Source organism: Dermacentor andersoni, chromosome 1 (genome assembly GCF_023375885.2).
Source record: "Dermacentor andersoni chromosome 1, qqDerAnde1_hic_scaffold, whole genome shotgun sequence".
NCBI classification, from domain to species: domain Eukaryota; kingdom Metazoa; phylum Arthropoda; class Arachnida; order Ixodida; family Ixodidae; genus Dermacentor; species Dermacentor andersoni.
In genome coordinates, this window is record NC_092814.1 from 214,843,704 (window position 1) to 214,863,982 (window position 20,279).

The following is a 20,279-nucleotide window of genomic DNA, read 5'->3' on the forward strand; positions in this document are numbered from 1 at the left end:
GCTTGTCGACATCCTTCTCCAAGGCATCGAAGTGCTCCACGTAGTGCAGTGGAAAGCCCCTCACGAAAATGAAGCCCTGGAGAGACTGAATCATCTGCAGCGAGGACAATGTCGAGGCAGCCTGCCCTACTGTGTCATTGCTGCCATTGTCACGGCCACTGTTGCTGTCACTGTCCGATGCAAGCACATTTAAGACAGTTGCCTCATCGATTAGAAGTTCTGATGTGTTTAATGCATTGTCCGTATGTAGAAACTCTTCCGTTCTGAAGCATCCTCGTGGACTGCGGACCAGCATTCAGGCATCACTTCATCCGTGAGAGCTTCGCAGGCTTCATATAAGTCAGTGCTGCCTCGGACAAAGCACACTTTCCCAAAGCGGTTCTGCGCTGTAGAAGCACCTGCTTCGGACCACGCACCAATGATAAACTGCACAGCCATAAGTAGATTCGTCTTCAAGTCTGGTTTCACCATGCTTGTGCATGTGGCCACGTCCATCAACTAAACTAACTTGTTCAGGAAGCAGTAATGATACATGTCCTTAAAATTGGCGATCACGGTAGTGTCCATGGGCTGCAAGCCTGCCATCGTGTTCAGTGGCAGGAAAAATACTTCCATGCTTGAGAACTCAGGCATGGAGTGATGGGCACAACAATTATCTGGGATGAGCACCACCTTCCTCTTAGATCATTCGGTTCATTATTTGAACTCCAAGAGCCATTACAAAAAAGTCCTTGCATCATCTATGCATGCCTTGCAGTTGTGAAAGTAGTGTATTGGTAGTGTATAGGCTGGTATTATACTGTATTGTTAGTGTATAGGCTGGAAAACAGGTTTTATTGTATGAGCGTGCGGCAGCCGTTTAGGCAGTAGGCAAGGGTGCAGCAGCCCTAATTTCTTTCTTTTTTACAGCGGAGCTGTTGATGGCTCTTCTTTTTGAGGATTTCACATTACATTGCCATTCGGCACAAACATGTTCATGCATTTTTGTTCTCCGTGGACAAAAATTATCATCATCAATGGCTCATACCCCCGTAAACAAGCAAAAAATGCAATGGCTCATAGCCTCGTAAGGCAGAGGCTACAAGCACTCAGCCAAGTGAAGTGGACAGTGCTTACATTTGTTCTAATCATGCATACAACATACAGAATAGCATGCCGAAAACTGTCATGATCAATGGCTCATACCTCCGTAAGCACTGGCTCATAGCTCCGTAGGGTTCATTGCTACTCACTTTGGGTGGGTTAGTTGCGATGACACTACCCGTGATCGTTGTTGGTGATTTCAATGTGGATGAGTCGGTACCAAAAAGGGAGTGGTTTATACGTCTCGTGTTGGTTCCAATGCCACACTGATCTGGCTGAACCAACCACACAGCGGCGTACGTGCATCGATTTGGCATTATCAAAGAATATGTTCACAGTTGCAAGTCAAATAATGTCCACCGATCAAGACAATAAATGCGCATGCGTACCTTTCATCACCATGACCACCCATCAAGACAATAATTGAGTTCGTACCTTTGTTCAAAACTCTGTGTCACCTATATGTTCTGTGTTAAACAGCTTTGCTGGTCATCCACCTTCCCAGAGTGGAATGGCTCATAATTTTACAGCGAAGCTGCATGTGGCTAGGGTTCCATGCATTTTTCTTTTTGAGGATTTCACATTACATTGCCATTCGGCACGGACATTCTGCCGCCAGACTTCATCATTATAACCTATAATGTGGCATGTGGCCATTGGAGTAAGCAGGTTATTCACCATAGAAAACATTCAAAAGTTGACGGTGCACCAAGTTCTCATTGTTATAACCGATATACAGTCGAACCCGGCTATATCGAACTCGCAAAAAAATGCCTATCAGTTCGATATAGAGCATAATTCGATATAAGCCTGCTAAATAATTGGATGTCATAAAAGCACATACCATTTATAAAATCACTTTATTGGTGAAACTAGCTTAGTTTCGCACTAAGTAGTCCTGCATTTTCTTCTGCTTGGACAATTTCGCTGCCTGTTCGCTGCCTGCGTCGCACGCACTTTTTCACATTGTCTAAAGCGTCGGAGCAGCTGAGGCCGCAACCTTCCGCATTCGCGCAGAAGCACCGACTAGTGCGAGCGCACCAATCGCTTCGGAGGATGTGGGCCAAGGACCGTCGTTGCTTTCCTCATTGTGCCCACTTTCACTTGTGCTTGGTACGATGTCGGCAATATAGTCTTCGTTTTCGGGCTCTCCTGTGGTCGCGACATCATCATTTGCACTCACAAACTCGTCCACTGTTGATTCGTCAACAGCTTCCGGAAATTCTGACAGCTCGCTCCGAACTTAGGCAACATCGGCAACGGCTTCGTTGCATTCATCAGAATTTAGTCATCACCGAGCACGCGAAAGTCGGCACGGCTGAAGCACTTTCAAATGAGCCACTCGCACACGGCCGTGCGTACGCGTCGGGCGCCACGGGCACCGGGTCACGAGTTGGGCCGCTTTAGCCGTAATCTCCCCCTTCAAGAACGTGCTGAAAGTGCTCCTCGGAATCTTGTACGCTGCGGGGACGTCTCACCGCGTTCGATCCTGTTTATGATTTCGAGCTTCACGACGAAAGGCGAATTGTGCCGCTTCATCACGGCAACACTGCGGGAGAAGGCCCACAAGGCGCACACACAATGAACCAGAAAAGCTGCGAGACAACTCGCACTTCCGCCATCTTGCACGACGAGCGCACAAGAGCCTCTGATTGGCTGTCTGAGCAAGCGCTGCAGGCGGGCCAGGATCATTTTTTGCAGGGGGGTGTCGACGGCTCGTCCGAGGCAGGGCGGTCACGGTAGGGAGAGCGGTTGGATGGAGCCACGCCGCCGGGTTTTCCTGTACCGCGAGGGAAAGCCAACTTCCGGGGGCACTTTCTCCCGCTTGACGTTCGATATATCGGGAGTCGCTGCTTTTTTTGTTCGATGTAAGCGTAACTTTTGCTATATATATGCATTGTAACTATACCGTGTCAAGAAATTGTTCGATATATAGAATAATTCGATGTAAACGGGTTCGATATAGTCGGGTTCGACTGTATTGTTAAAACTGGTGTCGTTATAAGTGGGTTTGACTGTAAAGAGTTTTAGCGTGTCCGGTATTCGGGTAAATGCAGGTGTAAGCAGACTGTGTGTTTTACCGGACGAACGGAGATGCAAACGTGAAAGGCCTGTACAGTGCAGCCATCTGGTGCAAAAGAGCTCAACCAGACAAACACAGAGCTAATATAGCAGTAACCAAGTGTCTTTTTAGCAAGCACATACCCAGGCCTCTCCCCCATGCCACCACTCCTCACACGCATTCCTAAAGCACCACAAGATCAATCTTCAGACTTCACAACTATTCGGCGGTCAACATTATGCTGCATTTTTCACTCCTTTTGGATGGCAGTAGTTATTGGCATCTCCTGTGGTGTGAAGGCCAGCTTTCTCATCGATTCGGTGCCCGCACAATTAATTCAAGCTGCGTTCAGTTGTCACCATCTATTGCAACGATCACGCGCATCGCTGTTGTTTCGTTGGTTCAACCTTCCTTGTTTAGACTGATCCAGGGACAAGGAGACGGATTCAGTTCATAGTCAGCTGGTCTGTATGCTCGTGGAATGAGTTGCATCCAGAGAAAACGTTAGTTGGGTTTAACTTTTCGTTTTGCTGCATTATTTCCTCAAGTGATGGCTTGGCGTGATGCTGGCAGAGTAATTAAGAGAAAATGAGACATCCGCCCAATCGTAGCATTTGCTACAAGGGAAACCTATATGGGTGCCTCGAAAGAAAGGCCTAGAAATAGATGACATGATGACGCATCATGGCGTAGAGCCAGTGAAGGCAGAGCTTAGCCGCGCTCATTTGGCGAACGAATTGAGGAGGAAAAGCATGGCTAGGGAGGAGCGTAGCTTGTTATTGTCTGTAGATCTCTTAATATGAGATGCTTCACTTGAATTGTGCCGTTAATGTTTTACTGTAGCTGTACCCTACAAGTCTACAAAATTTGTCCAAACTGTTTCAGGGACCCTTTAAAGGCCAGCTACAACGAAATTTTTGACCGCATAAGAAGCCCAGTTTCAGATGATTTAGACTCTGTGCAAAATCTTGCACTTGAAATACAGGTGAATGCGTCACAGCTCACAAAAATCTGTTTTTCATACCAAAACTGAAAAAAATGCCGCCATTGTTGCCCAGCAGAAGCGACATACAGTGAAGAATGTTGAGAGCCAGCGCCCGTGCTGTCTGTTTTCCTTGCTTGTATTCCGTTCCGGTGTATCAGCGAACAGGTCCCAAACGTCAGCTAGCCACAGAGTTCGTATACTTTGTTAGCTGCTTCGTGCGCTGTGACACCATCATGGTGCGCCCATGATGTTCTTTTAATGTGAAATATTCTCCTCAGAGTCCAGCCAGTTTTCTCTATCTGGTTGTCTACATTCAACAGCAGGGCCTCGATGCATTCTGCTTCTGCTCAAAGAATAGAGCATTGGGGTAGTCAAGCTAAAGGTGCAGTATAGTCTGGCTTAACATGGACACGATCCACGTGTGGTGCGGTTATACTACATCATCGAAAATTGGATGCAGTACAGTTTAGTGTGGCTGGCGCAGTAGTAGTAGGACATTCTTCTATCACACGCCGGAGCAGCTGGAACAGTGTGCTAGCTTGGCTCAGAAGCAGCATGCTGTTCGGGTATACTGAAACGCGCGTGTTGCGTTTGCGCCTTCAACAAAAAAAGAAGCACTCACTCGCCGCACACTTGTCCGCTAGCGCTGTGGCAAGAACTGATCGCCGTGCTGCTGCGAACGTTTAAAGTACAGGGTAAAATTTTAGTGATGTTAGCGTCTTATGGCATGACGTATCTGACTTCACCAGCTGCTGCCTGGCGCTGGAAGTGCCGGACTCGTCGACTAATCAGACAACCAACCGCCATCTGTAGTAAAGGGTGATAAGTAGCTGAGGCTTGGCACGGCCGAGCTAGAGTGGCTGGGTGCTAAGTGTGCGTAAATTCATAACCAGACAAGCTGCACTGCGGCCGTGATGAAGCGTTGCCCATTTCGCCCTGGCAGCATCTCATTCCTGCATAGCTTGCGACCGCATCTACACCATGGCTGCCGCGTCACGTTCTCCTTCGGGACAGATGCAGCATGCGATTCCTGCTCGTTTCTGGCGCTGTGTCGGAAGGAATTTCATTTTGTCTACTTCGATGCGTCCGATGTGAAGACATATGAAATATCTTGAAAATGATGCACTACCAGAAATGATAGCTTGAGAATATCGCCCTTGAATACAACTTATATTTGAACGTTACCTTTGGTTTTCATGCACCATTGCGGCATGTAGTACTTATAGTCACCCTTAGAAAGCATTTGCCAAGCAGATCTTAATGGGCAAGTGGCTGTGCTGTTTAAATGCGCCGCGGTGCACGCTTTCGCTCTGAAAGCTGGGACAGGAAAGATGTGTTCGGCTTTCCTCTACTCAGCATTGTGTACTGCACAACCATTGCTTGTGTTCGAGTACATATTTGGACACCCGACGGCCACGCAACACATCAGAATTCTTGCAACAGTTCAAATCACGAGCGAAACAGGGAGAACGCATGCCAAGAGAGACGCCCGTCAACTCTCAAATGATGAGTGAGCAATGCGCCTGGCTGCCTAGGCGCAACATGGTGCAACTGAGCGATCAACAGTTGCGTACGGTTCTTCAATATTCGCCATATCCGCATCGCTACCGCTTTGCCGCCAGATGCATACATTGTCTGCATAGGCGCTATTTAATAGCTGCTAATAACAAAATTAGGTAATTACCAGCCCTGCAGCCTTGCCAAGACTACTTTGAGAGCATAAGCTAGGCATTTATAGTCAATTTAGCCCAAGTCAAATTTCGTTGCAGTTGACCTTTAAAGCAGCCTGATGGGTGCCTCCAACATTTAACAAGTTTTACAAGAAGCATTCAGTATGCTTGAAAATGCCCAGGAATCATCTTGTGATGGTGGTGACTGTTGCTGTTAGGTATGATGCCTCTTGCACTGACTACTGTTGCACTATGTGCTGTTTGTTTTGATCCTCCCAGTATTATCATCATCACAGCCTGTGCTGTGAAAGCAAGAGAATAAAGATGGCGATTTGTTAGCAGCTACCTCATTGCAGTGTCTTCTCCCTCGATCCTCCTGAGCGAAGGCATCAAACATGGTGCCAAAAGTAGTTCAAGTGTATCCGAAAGTGGCAAACACCACTAGGAGCAGCGGAGTGCCTCCATGAAGCAGCATCAGTGAACACACTTGTAACGGATCACAGACCGCCACCATTACATGGTGTCGACACTTAAGGCACCAGAACGCATGCGCATGACAGCGACTTGCGAGCGAACTGGATGCCGTTCAAACAGCGATTTCAGCTCTACCTCACCACCACAGGTCAAAAAACCATGTCTGTTGAATTAGTTAGTTTTCTGGACTTACAGTATTTACTCGCATAATGAACGCTCTTTCCTTTTCCCTAAAGATACACGCAAAGTTGGGGGTGCATTCATTATGCAGGGTAAAATTTTGAGCAATTTTTTTTTGCACAGCCGCCTCTAAAAAAGTCCGTTTCGCCCTAAATGCGAACCATCGATTGCGATAGCAAATGTGTAGAGAGCTACATGAAGTGTTCGCTTCAACGCAAACTGAGCGGCGAGAATGCAGCACGCACATAGGTATGAGCCACTATGAACTCAGCCTACCTGACGCAGATTGCTTTCAAGATAGGGTGCTCCACCCGCCGTGGTTGCTCAGTGGCTATGGTGTTGGGCTGCTGAGCACGAGGTCACGGGATTGAATCCCGGCCACAGCGGCCGCATTTCGATGGGGGCGGAATGCAAAAACACCCATGTACTTAGATTTAGGTGCACGTTAAAGAACCCCAGGTGGTCGAAATTTCCAGAGTCCTCCACTACGGCGTGCCTCATAATCAGAAAGTGGTTTTGGCATGTAAAACCCCATAATTTAAGATAGGGTGCTCCGCGGCCGCGCAATGCACAGTTGCTGCAGGAGTAAAACCTACCCCCCCCCCCCCCCCCCCGGAGCCCGGGGGGGGGGGGGGGGGGGGGCTGTTTTGCCACCTGAGATTGAGCTGCGGTCATTGGCTTCCCTCGTGCTCTTTCACTCGCACCTACAGCATGCAGAGCGCAACGACGACGACAAAAATGTACCTGGAGCGTCCATATAATTGCTATTGCAACAAAAGTAGGAGACACGGTACGATTCGGTGTCTGACAAGGTGTTCGACACAATCGCACCCGCCAAACGCCATATCAGATGCCGAATCGTACCGTGTGTCTCCTACTTCACAGCAGCAAGTTCAGGGTGCGATCGATCATTATGCAAGAAAAAGAAAAAACTCTTCTTGATTGGAAAAGTGGGGGCTGCATTCATTACGCGAGTGCATTCATTATGCAAGTAAATATGGTAGGTTACTGCAGCCGCATGAAGACCACCACAGGTCAAGAAACTATGTCCGCCGAATGATTTAGTTTTCTGGTCCTAGTCTGGTTACTGCAGCCACATGCGCAGCGACTAGTGATGAAGACCAGGGGGATCTGAACATTTGGAGTTGCAGCCACTGGGCGAATAAGCTTGCCAGCAAACAACAAACGGCATTCGCGTCCCCTGCAGCATGCCCTGCAACGTCTGCCAGCCGGCGCTTCGAATCCTTATGCCGGCGACAAATCACGCGATCAGCGCGAGCCATTGGGAGGGCAGGCGACGTGGGGAAAAGGAATGCGATACTCTCAAACTTGTTTTTATAGTGACTACTTCACCCCCCTTTATTTTTTTATCCTTGAAGCACTGATGAAATAGCACCACTCACAGCCATGTTCTGATCGAACTTTCATTGTCAAAATGACAGCAATGCCACTGCTTCCGATGGTGGAGCTGACACTCAGTGCAGGTGACTGGAGTTGATGACTGATGCAGGAGTACATAATTCACAGGCACCCTTCAACGTAAATAGTGAAAGCCTATGCAGTATAGCGATCACACCTACGGGGTTAACTCTTTTGTTACCACGCCTATAGAAATTGATCAGTTTGGTCAATAGTTTCTGTATGCACTGATAAACTTTTCTGTTAGAATTTGTGTACTAGCAACATCATGCACTGTATGAAATGACAACTGAACTGTAACTATTTGTCCAATTTTACAATTTTTGGCAGATTTTAAAACGACACAAAATCTACGCTATCATCAACTCCTGAACATAATTTTTAAATGACGGGAGCAGTGAAGACAGAAGCTTCTCTCGGGTTGTCTAATTTTCAGGTCATTTTCTTGGCTGTTTTAATTATGTCTCAAACAATGATAGATTCTCATGAGTGCATGTTATTTTGATAATTGTGTTCCGCTTATATCGAAAGCAACATTATTTTTCCCACCGTGGGTTGCTTTTATCCATCAGCACTTCGATAGCATATGTACAGATTATTAGGAGCAATCTTTCCCATCGTGTGAGGTTTTCACTTGCACAAGTGCATGCAGTCGATTTCAGACCGACCTTCGACCAAAGCTTGTCTAGCTGTCGCATCTCTTACATTTTTAACGCTGCCTGTGCAAGTGCCCTTATTCATTACTGAACAATTTTGTGCAGCGCTGTATATGAACTGAACGAAGCATGTGGAGGCTCTAGCGTCAGTTGAATGCACACTAGACCACCTTGCTTGCATAGAAAAGCTGATCAAACACATTATGCAAGCATGAGGTGACTACTGGCATGCTCACGACCTGACGGCCATTGCTTTGCAAACCTAAAGAATGCAGTAAAAAATAAACCAGATGCCTACTGCAGTGAGTGAAACGAAATGCTCCCTGTACAATAGGAACTTACCCATTCTCACATTTGCGAAGCTACTGCTTTTGCCCCTAGCATGGGCGTCACTGTGTCTAGTATTGACGCGAACAAGTCTTCATATTAATTTTTTCTTACAAGATCTGTCATGCAAAAGTTGGGAAGTAGGAACCAGGTTCATATTTTGTATATCTCAGATTTCTTTTTTTTTGTTACTCTCAATATTTATATTAAAAATAGCTAATTATTACTTCTGTTCGCATTCTGAGCTGGTGATATAAACAAGCATTTATGAAATTTCTAGATTCCGAAAAATGATTGCCAGCCCCTCTTTCTCGATTTGCACATAATTGCCATCTGTTTTGGCTTCTTCTGACAGTCGATTACATGTGACAACAGCGCTCCTAAACCATATGCAGATGTATCACATGTCAGACGCAAGTCCTTTTTCACATCGTAGAGCTCTAGCAAGTGGTTTTTACTCAGGAGTTCTTTGCATTCTTTGAAACTCTTGTTGTGCCGATTGGACTATTTTCATGCACTTTCTTTGTGTAGCAAGTATGATGGCTCAAGTAGTGTTCCTAAGTTGGGAAGAAACTTCGGATAAATGAGACCAAGAAATACTTTGAGCTGAGCGACATCTTTTGGCAGGGAAGCATGCATGATGGCTTCCATCTTTTCCGGTGCTGGGTGCAACCAGTTTCTGTCAACTGTGTAGATGACAAACTTTGATTTGAAAGAATGTGCATATTTCTGCGTTAATGCAAATTTCATGAGCTTGTAGCTGCTAAAGCACTCTTTTTGCTCCTCTTTTTCTTAAATTAGGACATCATCTATGTAACATACAGTACCAGGAATGCCTTGCAAATTCTGGTTTAAAACAGCTTAGAAAATAGCCGGAGCACTTGCCACCCCATATGGCAGTCGTTTAAATCAAAAGAAAAATGCAAGTGAGTGTTCACTATTAAGAGCTCAAGCTGAAGTCGAAGGTAAGCATTGGAGAGATCTAGAAGTGTGAAAATTGTGCCTCCTACTATGGATGAAGAAATGTGCTCTGGTAGAGGCAGTGGGTAATGATCTACCTCTGTGTGCAGATTAAGTTATTCCGTAATCCCTGCAGATCGTTCCAGAACTGCCTTTCTTTGGCACGATTATTAGAGGTGTGGCCCACTCGCTGTGCTTCTCTCAATAATGACATCAGGTCATGTAATTCTTCAGCTTGTTCCGATATAAAGTGTGGAACTGGTCTACCCTTAAGAAAAAAAAGAAAAAAAAACAGGTGACGCATTCTCCTCTAGAAACAATGCTTCCACTGAAGCCCAAGATTTTATAGTACCCTTTTTTCAAACACTTTGTGGTACTTTTTTCATTAGAGACTTTTCTGTCTGACTGCTGTACACTGGTAGAGTCTACTAGAACCTATTTTGAGGGGTGTGACTTCACCTCTCCGCCGGACATGTTTTGTGTTGCCAGTAGCGGCAGCGCTGCAGTCGCTAACTATTGAAGGTGCATCGTGGTAAAGCGCGTCTGGCGCTGGAGCACAGTTGGCCTGGAACGCATGTCTGGCATCCAACCAGATGCGTACTCCATACTGGCCATGGTTAGAGGTACGGTTTGCTAGGCACAATCAATTGCCAGTGATAACCATGCTGCTGCTACTAGGAGCACTTTGCACAACACATGCAATAAGGCGAGGCGTGCACCAGCAGGTGCACTGCTCATATATTCTACTTCGCTGTAACACTGGTACTTCTTCCAAGCAGTCCAACTTTATTTTTGACACCCAGTTACATCCCAGAAATGTTGGCACCTCCCAAGCCTGATTCAAGCTGAGCTATTATACAGCAATGTGCCACTGTGTGTCATACTCATTATTTCTACAGCTCAATTAAATGTTACACGTAGTTTCTCCTATTCTTTCTCTGGCTCCATTGTCTGTCGGTTTTCTTCGTATAGTTGTAACTAACAACGAAATCTTGCTCTTCAGATTCTCATCTCACTCACCTCACAAAGGTATTATTTAATTGGCAACTAATGGTTGCACATTTTGCTAACAGGGCAGCCGGCTGGAGGACCAGCGCAGCAGCATGCCCACTCTGCAGCGTGCCCCAAGCGCTCCTGTGGTGCCAAGCTCACGATCGGCACCAACGGTGCCTGATGAGGACTTTTTCTCGCTCATCCTGCGCGTGCAGGCAGGCCGCATAGAGGACCAGCGTACCTCCTTCCGGCCCCCCGATGCCGCCCCAACCACTTCATCTGCCCCCGTCCGGGCCAGCCTCAAGGGCAGTCTCAAATCGGCCCTGCGGGGAAGTCGCCACTCCAAGTCCAAGCAGTGAAGGCAGAACATGTTGTTGGCCAAAGGGTCTTGCTCACAAGAGGCACGGTTTGCATGCACATGGAGTAGCCACGTGGTTCTCACTTTCCTGGGTAGGTGAAAGCTTGAGGCCTCTGATGAATTCCCGACAGATTACAGGTTTCTTAACTGGTCCACACAAATGTAAACCAACAGAAGGCAGTTGTAAATGCCCTGGCAGGAAAAAATCGTTAGTGTTGGGTGCCACCAAAGACTCTTAGGTTTAGTTTGAGACTCAGTTTCAACTGTCCATAAATATAACTCATTATATTGTATTGCATCTGGTGCATAGCATGTGAGGTTTATTGACGACATAGAGCAGTGCAGTAGTAGTTGTAGTTATAACTAAAATGTTTCACAGCACTGTTTCACAATGTTAACGCAGCTTCTTATTTATTTATTCAGCTTTGGAATGGCCACTATGCTACAGTGCCCATGCTTTCTGCCATTTTTGGTTGTGTGCAGTGGTAGTCCAGCAGTGCCATTGGCATAATTTGACCAATTTGTGTTTGCCTACACGAGTTCGGATGCTCTATGGGACACCAGTGAAATTAATTTGTATGACAATGCAAGAATGAAAGCCCCCCCCCCCCCCCCCCCCCCCCTTCACTTTACACTCATTGAATTATGAGATCAGCAGCACTTGTACAGTTGCGAGCAAAAGTTTGGGGACCAAAGGTGCCGTGTTTTTGCAAATGGGGCATTCCAGCTAAAATCCAACGCACACCTACGTGTGCATATTGGACCAATACAATGCATTAAACCGATTCCGGGCTGCAGAGCTGCACTTGAATATATTTAAATTTTTTTTTGCTGATGCCATGGTCTCCACAGCTTTGCTCGAACCTGTACACATGCAGTTTCTGTGTAAAAGCATCCTTGGTTGGCATGCTGTTAAAACATGACTTGAATTACTGACAATTCTATTTGTCAGTGCCAAGTTTGGGCAGCCTGCCTATTTTGATTAGATGGACATATTTGTAACTGAAAAATGCTGACACAATAGTGAATGTCATCCCAAAGGGAAAGCTTACCTGCAGTAACATAATGTTGATGCTTGCAATCCAGCTGGTGTTGCACAAAGGCAAATGCTAACATCTTCATGAAAAAATGTGCAGTTTTATCTTAATGTGCGACAGCCAGAATGAAAAATATGCAGCACTTTCGTAGCAGTTAGTGGGAAAATATGGCGCCATTTCCCAAAGTCTGGGCATAGTTCTGTGGCAGCAGACAGGCCTCTTATTTATATTCCAAAGATACCTCTTCATTAAATAATGTTTAGACATCAGTCACGGCTTTTGAGCATGACTACTCAGCCATGCTCAGAACATACCTTGACATTATTAGTGAATGCATGTGTAATTTTTGTTCCTCAGTTATGTCTCGTAATGCTCATAATTAATGTACAAGTTGGATAGAGTTTTCAGCTCTCCTTGTGATGATTCTTCATCAATTTTATCATTTAAGAGATGAAAGTGGCACTGACAGCCGCTTTAATCGCCGTGATGCTGTTTTTGGCTGAAAAATCCTGCTATTTCTGCTTTAGTATATGAATATCTGATACAAAACCTTTCGTACTTGGGACTGCTTGGACCACCACTGATATGTCCTTAGCAGCATGTGTGTTCTTTCGCAAGTCAACAGCTCCACTGCTGTTTTTAAAAAAACGTTGAAACAGCTTCAAGTTTTTCCGACGCCACTGCTCTATTTCACACTAGAAACTTGGATAGGCAATGTGCAAAACTCCACAAGCAGGCATCTCTGCACAACTTTTAACACCACCACTACAACAGTAGTGCTCATGCTCAAACCATTTGCAGAGCAAGGAATGTGTTTGAACATGTTACTTTCCTGCAGTCACTCATTGTGCGTGCCCCAGTTGGCTCTCTCTCTCTCTCTCACTCTCCTTTTTTTTTTTTTAAGCTTACAATCTTTACCTTAGTGTGATGTTTGAGTTGTGTGTAGAAACCAGCTTGTGAACTTTGCATGTCATCCACTGGGCAGTATAAAATGAGCTTTAAGCTAGCTGCTGATAGTAATTGTAGTGTCTCCAGCTTGCATCCATAGTACCAGTTGCAGCCATGTCAAGCTTGAGCAATGGCCACCGGCACCACGCATTGACACTGTGACAGTATGGATTATGGTTGCAAGTGATTTGGCAAAGTGTGGTATTTATACTATTTTTTAACACAGAAGTGGTGCACATTAATATTGTGTAAGATATCGTGTCTGCATGTATAGATCCTCCATGTCTGGTTGAAATGGTATGATGCTTTTCTTTTTATTTATTTGCGCGTTGGGCAAAATGTATTCTACTTGCTTTTTTTACTGAAAGTAATTATAGTGCAAGTTTATTTACATAAACAATGGGCTAGCTATTGTAGTAAGCTTTAGCTGTAAGAAGCACCTAAATTATTTTGATTTGTCCATGAGTGTTTTTTTACACACAGCATATTAGCTTCTAAATTGATTATCAAAGTACTGCATAAACATAATTATTCTGAGTGCTATATTTTGTTCCCAGTGCTAGATTTACTGCTAAGATAGTGGTATACTGATGTGATGATGTCACAGGTGTCATTAACAAACCGTGTGATCCCAAGTGTTCTGGCGAATGCCAAGTAGCCATTTTAATTTATTGTAACTCCACATTTCACTACACATCAACTTTTGTTGCTGACTTGCTACAGCTACATGGTGTGGCTAAATATAATGCATTTGTGTTGTGATGTCTTTTTGATAATGTGCAACTACCATTGCCACAAACTGCACTTAATCAAGGTTACTATTAGTGTACTGACTCGACTCTTGAGCAGCATTTCTGTGTGTTCTGCTAAATTTCATGTGCAACCTTTGCCACAGGTGTGCAGGCCACAGTGTATGCAGTGGGGTGCCTGTGGTGCTTTTGACTTCTAGAGAGTAAGAAGGGCAGTTCATAACTCTAGAGCTTCAAGGTGCTGTGGATGCTACAAGAGCCCCACTAGGTGGCCTGTGGCCTGTTTGCTTTTGACAGAGGTTGTGGCTTAAGTAACAAATGGCAAAGTAATGTTCAGCTTGAACTTTTCTTTCTGACTGCACAATGCTTGTAGTCCCTTTTGATTTTAAACTTGTTTAGCATATGGCAGTGCTATGTGGTAGGAATGTGTTGGGTAGTTTGCAAAGGGTTGCAGAAACTTGACCAATGGAGCTGACCAAAGCTTGTTGCAAGTAAATGCGCTTTTTTCAGACATCCTCTCTAATGCACAGAAAATCAGTGAGACCAATGCCACAGCCTAGTAGCACAGTTATCACATTGCTATGAAGCATTGGCAGTAGATATTTGCGACTTTCCTAGAGGTGTACATCATCTTGTGACTGATGGAGGTCAGGAATTCCCCCTACATGTGTAATGCTGGTGTGCTAGTTAAAGTGTGACCTTGTGTGTAGTATCTTGCCCAAGAAAGAAACTTAATTCACCACCAACAATCTTATATGTAGTAAATTTCCTATGGAGAGGATATTCAATTTTCATGTTACTGTGTCTAAACAGTGCCAGTACACCAAGCTGCCTGGCATTATAGAGCTAAACAGTGCAGCTGAACAGGTAGTGCATAATCTTTCAAATACTTGCTTATTTGGGGCCAGAGTATTCGATAGATACTTTCTGGTTAAGAATATGGATGTTTCTACATGTATTTGCACTGTTTCATACGTGTAAGTGCACAGTTAGTAGTGTGCGGAACAAGGGGCTGTACCATACAACCAGCAGGTACTCCTTCACTTGACTGCTCTTTTCCTTAAAAGCTTGTTTCTATTTGAGACAGATCTGGCCCGATCGTGTTGAATGTAGCTTCACATCCATCATGTTGTTGCTAGGGGAGCAGACTTGTCTGACACAACTTTCTTTCCATTGGATTTGTGTTCAACCTGTCCTTGTCTTCGTAGACAGCATAGCAAGGCAGCATGTCTTTTCTCTTGAGCTGAGGCATTGATTTTTTGCTCCGAGATTAGCAGAATTGCAACATAAGGGGAAAGGAGTACAACTGCTGGTGAGCTACCAAATGCCAACAGTGGTGTCAGAATCGTAAACACCTGATTAAATTTTCCCCATGAGCTCTTGTTCGAAATCGAACCACAGTTTCACCTGGTTTAACCTGGAAAAACCTGCTTAGAATGTTGTGACATTGCCTTTAGACCTCTTTTCATTTACTTTGCTCATAATGTAATCACTACTACTTTACTTGAAAAACATGCACAACATCTTCTGTTAGTTTTATTCTGTACCAGGATTTCTTTTTCTGTCATTTAGGAAATGATGTTAAAATTTTTTTTGCTTGTAAGACAAATCTGCCGGGGTATAAATAAACAAAAGAAAACCCCCTTTTTTTTTTCTGATACCATTTCTGCATTTGGTGGTTGGTTAATATAATGCCAAGTCTCCTATGATTCATCCTGCTGCTACCAAACCATATGGCAAGTCAATGCTTCATACAATGGCATAACAATGAAAGTGCCATCATAGCACATCTGTGGTGGCATTGTAGAAAGGGTATGTTCTCCTATTCCAATAACCCCAAAACTATGTCAACATCCTCTTGAAGATTAAAGACCAAAGTTGGAATAAGACAAAGGAACAAAAATAATTATCTCGTAGGTAAGTGTGCACCTTTCTAACTGAATCTGAGATAGCCTTCTTGCTGAAGGTGTTTTCAGGGGATGTTTGTGGATTAACAGACAGCCAAAATATGTTTTTGCTGAGCCTTTGTTCCATCATGTTAGAGAGCAATCAGTGTACATATTGTCTACACAGTTGTGTTGCCGTTAGGAAAAGTGAAGCAGAAAATTTGGGTATGGGAAAAAAATTTGAATTAAAAAGTTTATTTTCATTTTCAGCCAAAGTAATAGTAGAAAGGCTATTGCAGCCCAATTGTAGAAAGAAAAGTCTTCCTTGCACTCATGCCAAAGCACCTGTGTCAGCACATTTTTATTAGTGTGAGCAGTTGTGAAAAGCTAATGGCATTGAGTCTCTTAATGACAGACAAGCATCATGCGACTGCAAGTCTACATTAAATGCAAGAGAAACAAAAACAGAGAAAGCTGCTAAAGAAAGGGTATTTTTAAAGGAATGTGTCAGCTTCAGTGATTTCAAGAGTTACTGAAATTGTGGAAATGTGTAGAATCATGCTTGAAATAACTGACACTTGTCATTGATACACATGTTAAAAACACTCATTCATTTGCCGTTGCCTTTCTGAAGTTGGCTTCATCGTTTATAAACTTTTGCTGTTCTTGAAGAGAGATTTGAGGATTGTGTCAATGCTGCTTATTGGTTTGGCACTGTTTCAAGGATTCAGTATGTCTAGCCTCAGAGCCTTTGACAAAGCTAACAACTTTTAAAAAATAAAAAGTAAAGGCTGTGCTTTCTTGTCAAATAAGGTAGCAATACAGCTGGATATTTCTTCTCCAGCAACCTGCAGCTTACTTTAGTGACACTTCCTTTATATATATTTTTATTTTTCAGCAGTAGTTTGTTTTATTCTGTTTGAGATCATATTGACACTGGCCCATGCTGTGTTTTCCCGTGATGATGCCCTGACACCATGTGACAGGTTTTGCTGCACAACCATGACCATTGTGCAGGTGTGTTAATGTTGGCATTTGTGCTTTGTGAACGTTGAAACCAAATTCAAGTCCCTAGCTACTGCATGGAACCAGCAAAAGAGAGATGTGCTTGGCAGCTTGTGTGATGGAGACAGCATTGTGCTGGTGAAGTGCAGGCCTTCAGTAGAGTGTCTGACTTGTAGTTCTGAGCCCTAGGGCAGAATCGCCTGCCTTATCAAGTCTTTGAGGCAGCCTTGCCAGGCATGCTTCAGCAGGTACCTGAACTGCTTGTCTTTTAAGGTTTGTAAAGCGTCCCTGTGAGAAGGCGTTTTTGTCTGGCACATTTATGTCGTATCTTGGTGATGTAAGATGCCTGCTTCATGATAAAGTGCACACATGCCAGCCATCTGTGTTTTCCGCGAGTTAAGACCTCAAAGGTGTGGCTATCTGTCCTTCAGTGTACCTAAACGTCTTGTGGAAACTGTTATGAATATGGAAGGTCAGGGTGGGTGTTGTCGAATTTGCATTTATAAAGCGCACACACAACACATATGCACATAAAACTTGCAGTCCTGAACGAAGTAAATATAGCTGGAAAACTGTGCACACCTCTAAGTCACTGCAAACAAGTATGCACTCAAGGATAGTTCTGCTGCTAGGAAGTGACCAACACCACAGCAATGAGTATATAAAGTCTAGATAGTCGTGAAAACCAAACCAAAGCTGTGCTTGAAATAGCAACCTTCCATCACTTGAAGTCTGCGAGTGTTTTGTTGAAGCTACAGTGCCATTAGATGGGTTATGAAGCCAATAAACCTAATGCAAGCATCTTTTATGACTGATTACACTATGCTTTGAAAATGTGAAGCATGTCAATAGGTTTTTTTTTTTTTTTTGTTAAACTGGCAACCTTTATCCTGTGTACAGTCATGGGAAAAAGAAAACTGAGTAGAAGAGTTTATAATGGTACTACAAAATCGAAAGATCATGCTCGAGGTGAGTAATGCATCAATTCAGTTAATTTGAACTTGCTATATGACATACTGTTTTTCATAGAATATAGCAATGACATTCACGAGCAAAGTGGAATAGTCTTCTTTTTTTTTTTTAGTCAACTTGTTTTAGGTTTCATTTTCCCATGGCAGCACAGCTAACAGACGTTGCTATTTCATTTCTTCACAGTACAGGGTAAATTTTGTTAAGCAAGATTAACCAGAACATTATTCCAAAATATTTCAATTTTTTCTGGCATTTTTTTGTCTTGCATGCTCAGTTGCCTCTTTCTTGAATGTACCAGAAGTTATTGTCGTGGTGCAAGATTTTTGACACTGCAATTTTCTTGTGGTTAGGCAACATGCAACCAGGGTATAACATTGTATTCAGGTTCGATTTGCATATTTTATTTTTCCCATCGTTGGCTTGCGCACTGCAATTCCTCATCAGCTACTGTGTTTAAGGTATATCGAGAGGAAATAAAAGAAAACTAAAAAAATCCTGTATTATGCCAGCATAACGATGTTCCTCCGTTTGTAAGAAAAAATGAATGCTATGAGATATTTGTATTTTCAGGCAATATTGGTAACCTCAATCTAAATATATATATATATATATATATAATGTCTTATGCAGGTGGGTTTGCCAACTCCAGCTGCATCGAATGGTTCAACTTGAAATTCATTTAATTATACTTGTGAAGGTGTTTGTCATTATGCGACATTAAAAGACAACCATTAAGATAGAATATTATCATAGAGACTAGTGCTATCTAAAGCTGAAGGAAGTTTTGAGATCAAATAAAGTCCAAGTTTCCTGAACTAATGGCAGCAGAAAATCTTGTTGCAAATAGAGTGACAATCTTACACTTCCAAGCAACTTCCTTACATAGTGTTTGGTGAGCTGGGCACTTTTACAACCACTTGGCTGCTTAACATCCTTTATATACTAAGAAATTTTCGAAGGCATATATAAGTTTGTTTTATGAAAGAACAAAGAAGGAAAACATTTAGGAAACCTAAGAACAGCATGTGGTGTTGGTAGGGTAACTGGGAACTGAACAGGTTTTGCAGCTATGGCCAAGAGTCTGTGCAAGTTTCCTTCAGCCTAATGGAGGCTGTGCATCAGACCAATGTGTTGCACCAAGGCACTCTGTGTTGGCCAGTGTGTGTCCTTGCGTGTGTGTGTGTGTGTGTATATAATATATACCTAAATATATGCGCTTGTACGTATCAGCCTGGGAGGCATTCATGTCCTAATGTCCCTGTGTGTTGTCATAGCCATGAATTGTGTTTACTTAAAAATTCACTTAGTGTCCATCTCGTACAGGTGTGTCGTATATACATTATAAATATATAAAAATATAACCCAGCCACATATAGAAGCTCAGTAAAATTGTTCATGCTTCATGTAAAGTATATTTTTTAGAAGAAAAAGCAAGCCAAAACGTTACTAGTGGTCATCTTTTTATGCAGCCAGACTAGCGCAGACTGCATCCATTTAGCATTTACTGCTTGTTACGCAATTGTTGCATGAAGTGAACAGTTCATAGAACAAATGTTATTTCTTCCATGTTCAATATAGCACCTGCCAGTGAACAAGATGGGCTGTTTTTTTTTTTTTTTTCTCCCATTTTCCTTTGGATTGGAAAAGAGTAATTGTTGTAACGTGTTGGTTGTTCACTATGTGTAATCGTGTTCAGAAAGCCTGCTATGCTGAATGAAACTGTTGGTTCCTCCACAAGCAAATGTCATTTTCAAGAACTTCAACCTACTACAGTGTGCGAACTTTCATCCAGGAAAATGCATTTGTCAGGTGCCCATGTGTGCAAATGTTTGCACCATAGCTGTTGTTGCAACTGTCAGCAGTTCCCAGTGATAACATGAAACATTATTGTCTACTTGGAAACTGTCAGTAAACTGTAGACACTATGTTGTCAGCTGGTGAGGGAGCTGCCATTATCCCAAACTGAAATTCTTCCAAGCTACTACAGTGTGAACAATGTGAGTACCTGTATTCAACTGCCTTCATTATTTCTAGTGTTACCTAGGCATCGCAACAGCACTTCAGAATTGAACTGTAAGCTGCCCATACACATATGGAAATAAACTATATAAAAGTATGAGGTCTGCTCATTTTGTGCATAGTGAAACAATTTCCTCATTGCTAGAATGTTCAAAATTTATTGAGAGCCATCTCATCTACTGAAGGCATAAACAGCCACCTGCAAAAGAACAGTTCCCCCCTTGCATTTCAAACCCTTCACCAAACTAGTGAGCATACTCCTGTTTCCTTTATAGTTGCATGTCCTTTAGAAACTGCACATCACGAAGGATAGCAAGCACTATCAGATGTTGCACAAATTCAGTGTGAAATGTGAAGGAAGGCTTTCTCGCGAGTATGTTTTATAGATTCCACGGGCTGTAGGAATGATGCTATGCAAAGCACTTTGCAGGTAGCTGGCTATCCAGCGTCATTTGGGGTTCTGCAAATCAGTATTGCATGGACAAACGTGCTTATG

The 20,279-nt window shown here is 43.5% G+C and overlaps 1 protein-coding gene across 3 annotated transcripts in view; it reads left to right on the forward strand.

Moving 5' to 3' along the window:
• pins (G-protein-signaling modulator pins) overlaps positions 1-19,880 on the forward strand; it is a 93,637-nt gene extending 73,757 nt beyond the window's left edge. For 2 of the 3 annotated variants that reach the window (XM_050196222.3, XM_050196223.3), the window contains one exon: positions 10,890-19,880. In XM_050196222.3, coding sequence (XP_050052179.1) covers positions 10,890-11,168 — 279 coding nt within the window. In that variant the 3' untranslated portion in view covers positions 11,169-19,880. The remainder of the gene's footprint in view (positions 1-10,889) is intronic. The other variant, XM_055063157.2, reaches the window with a different exon arrangement.
• Positions 19,881-20,279: the final 399 nt, after the last annotated feature.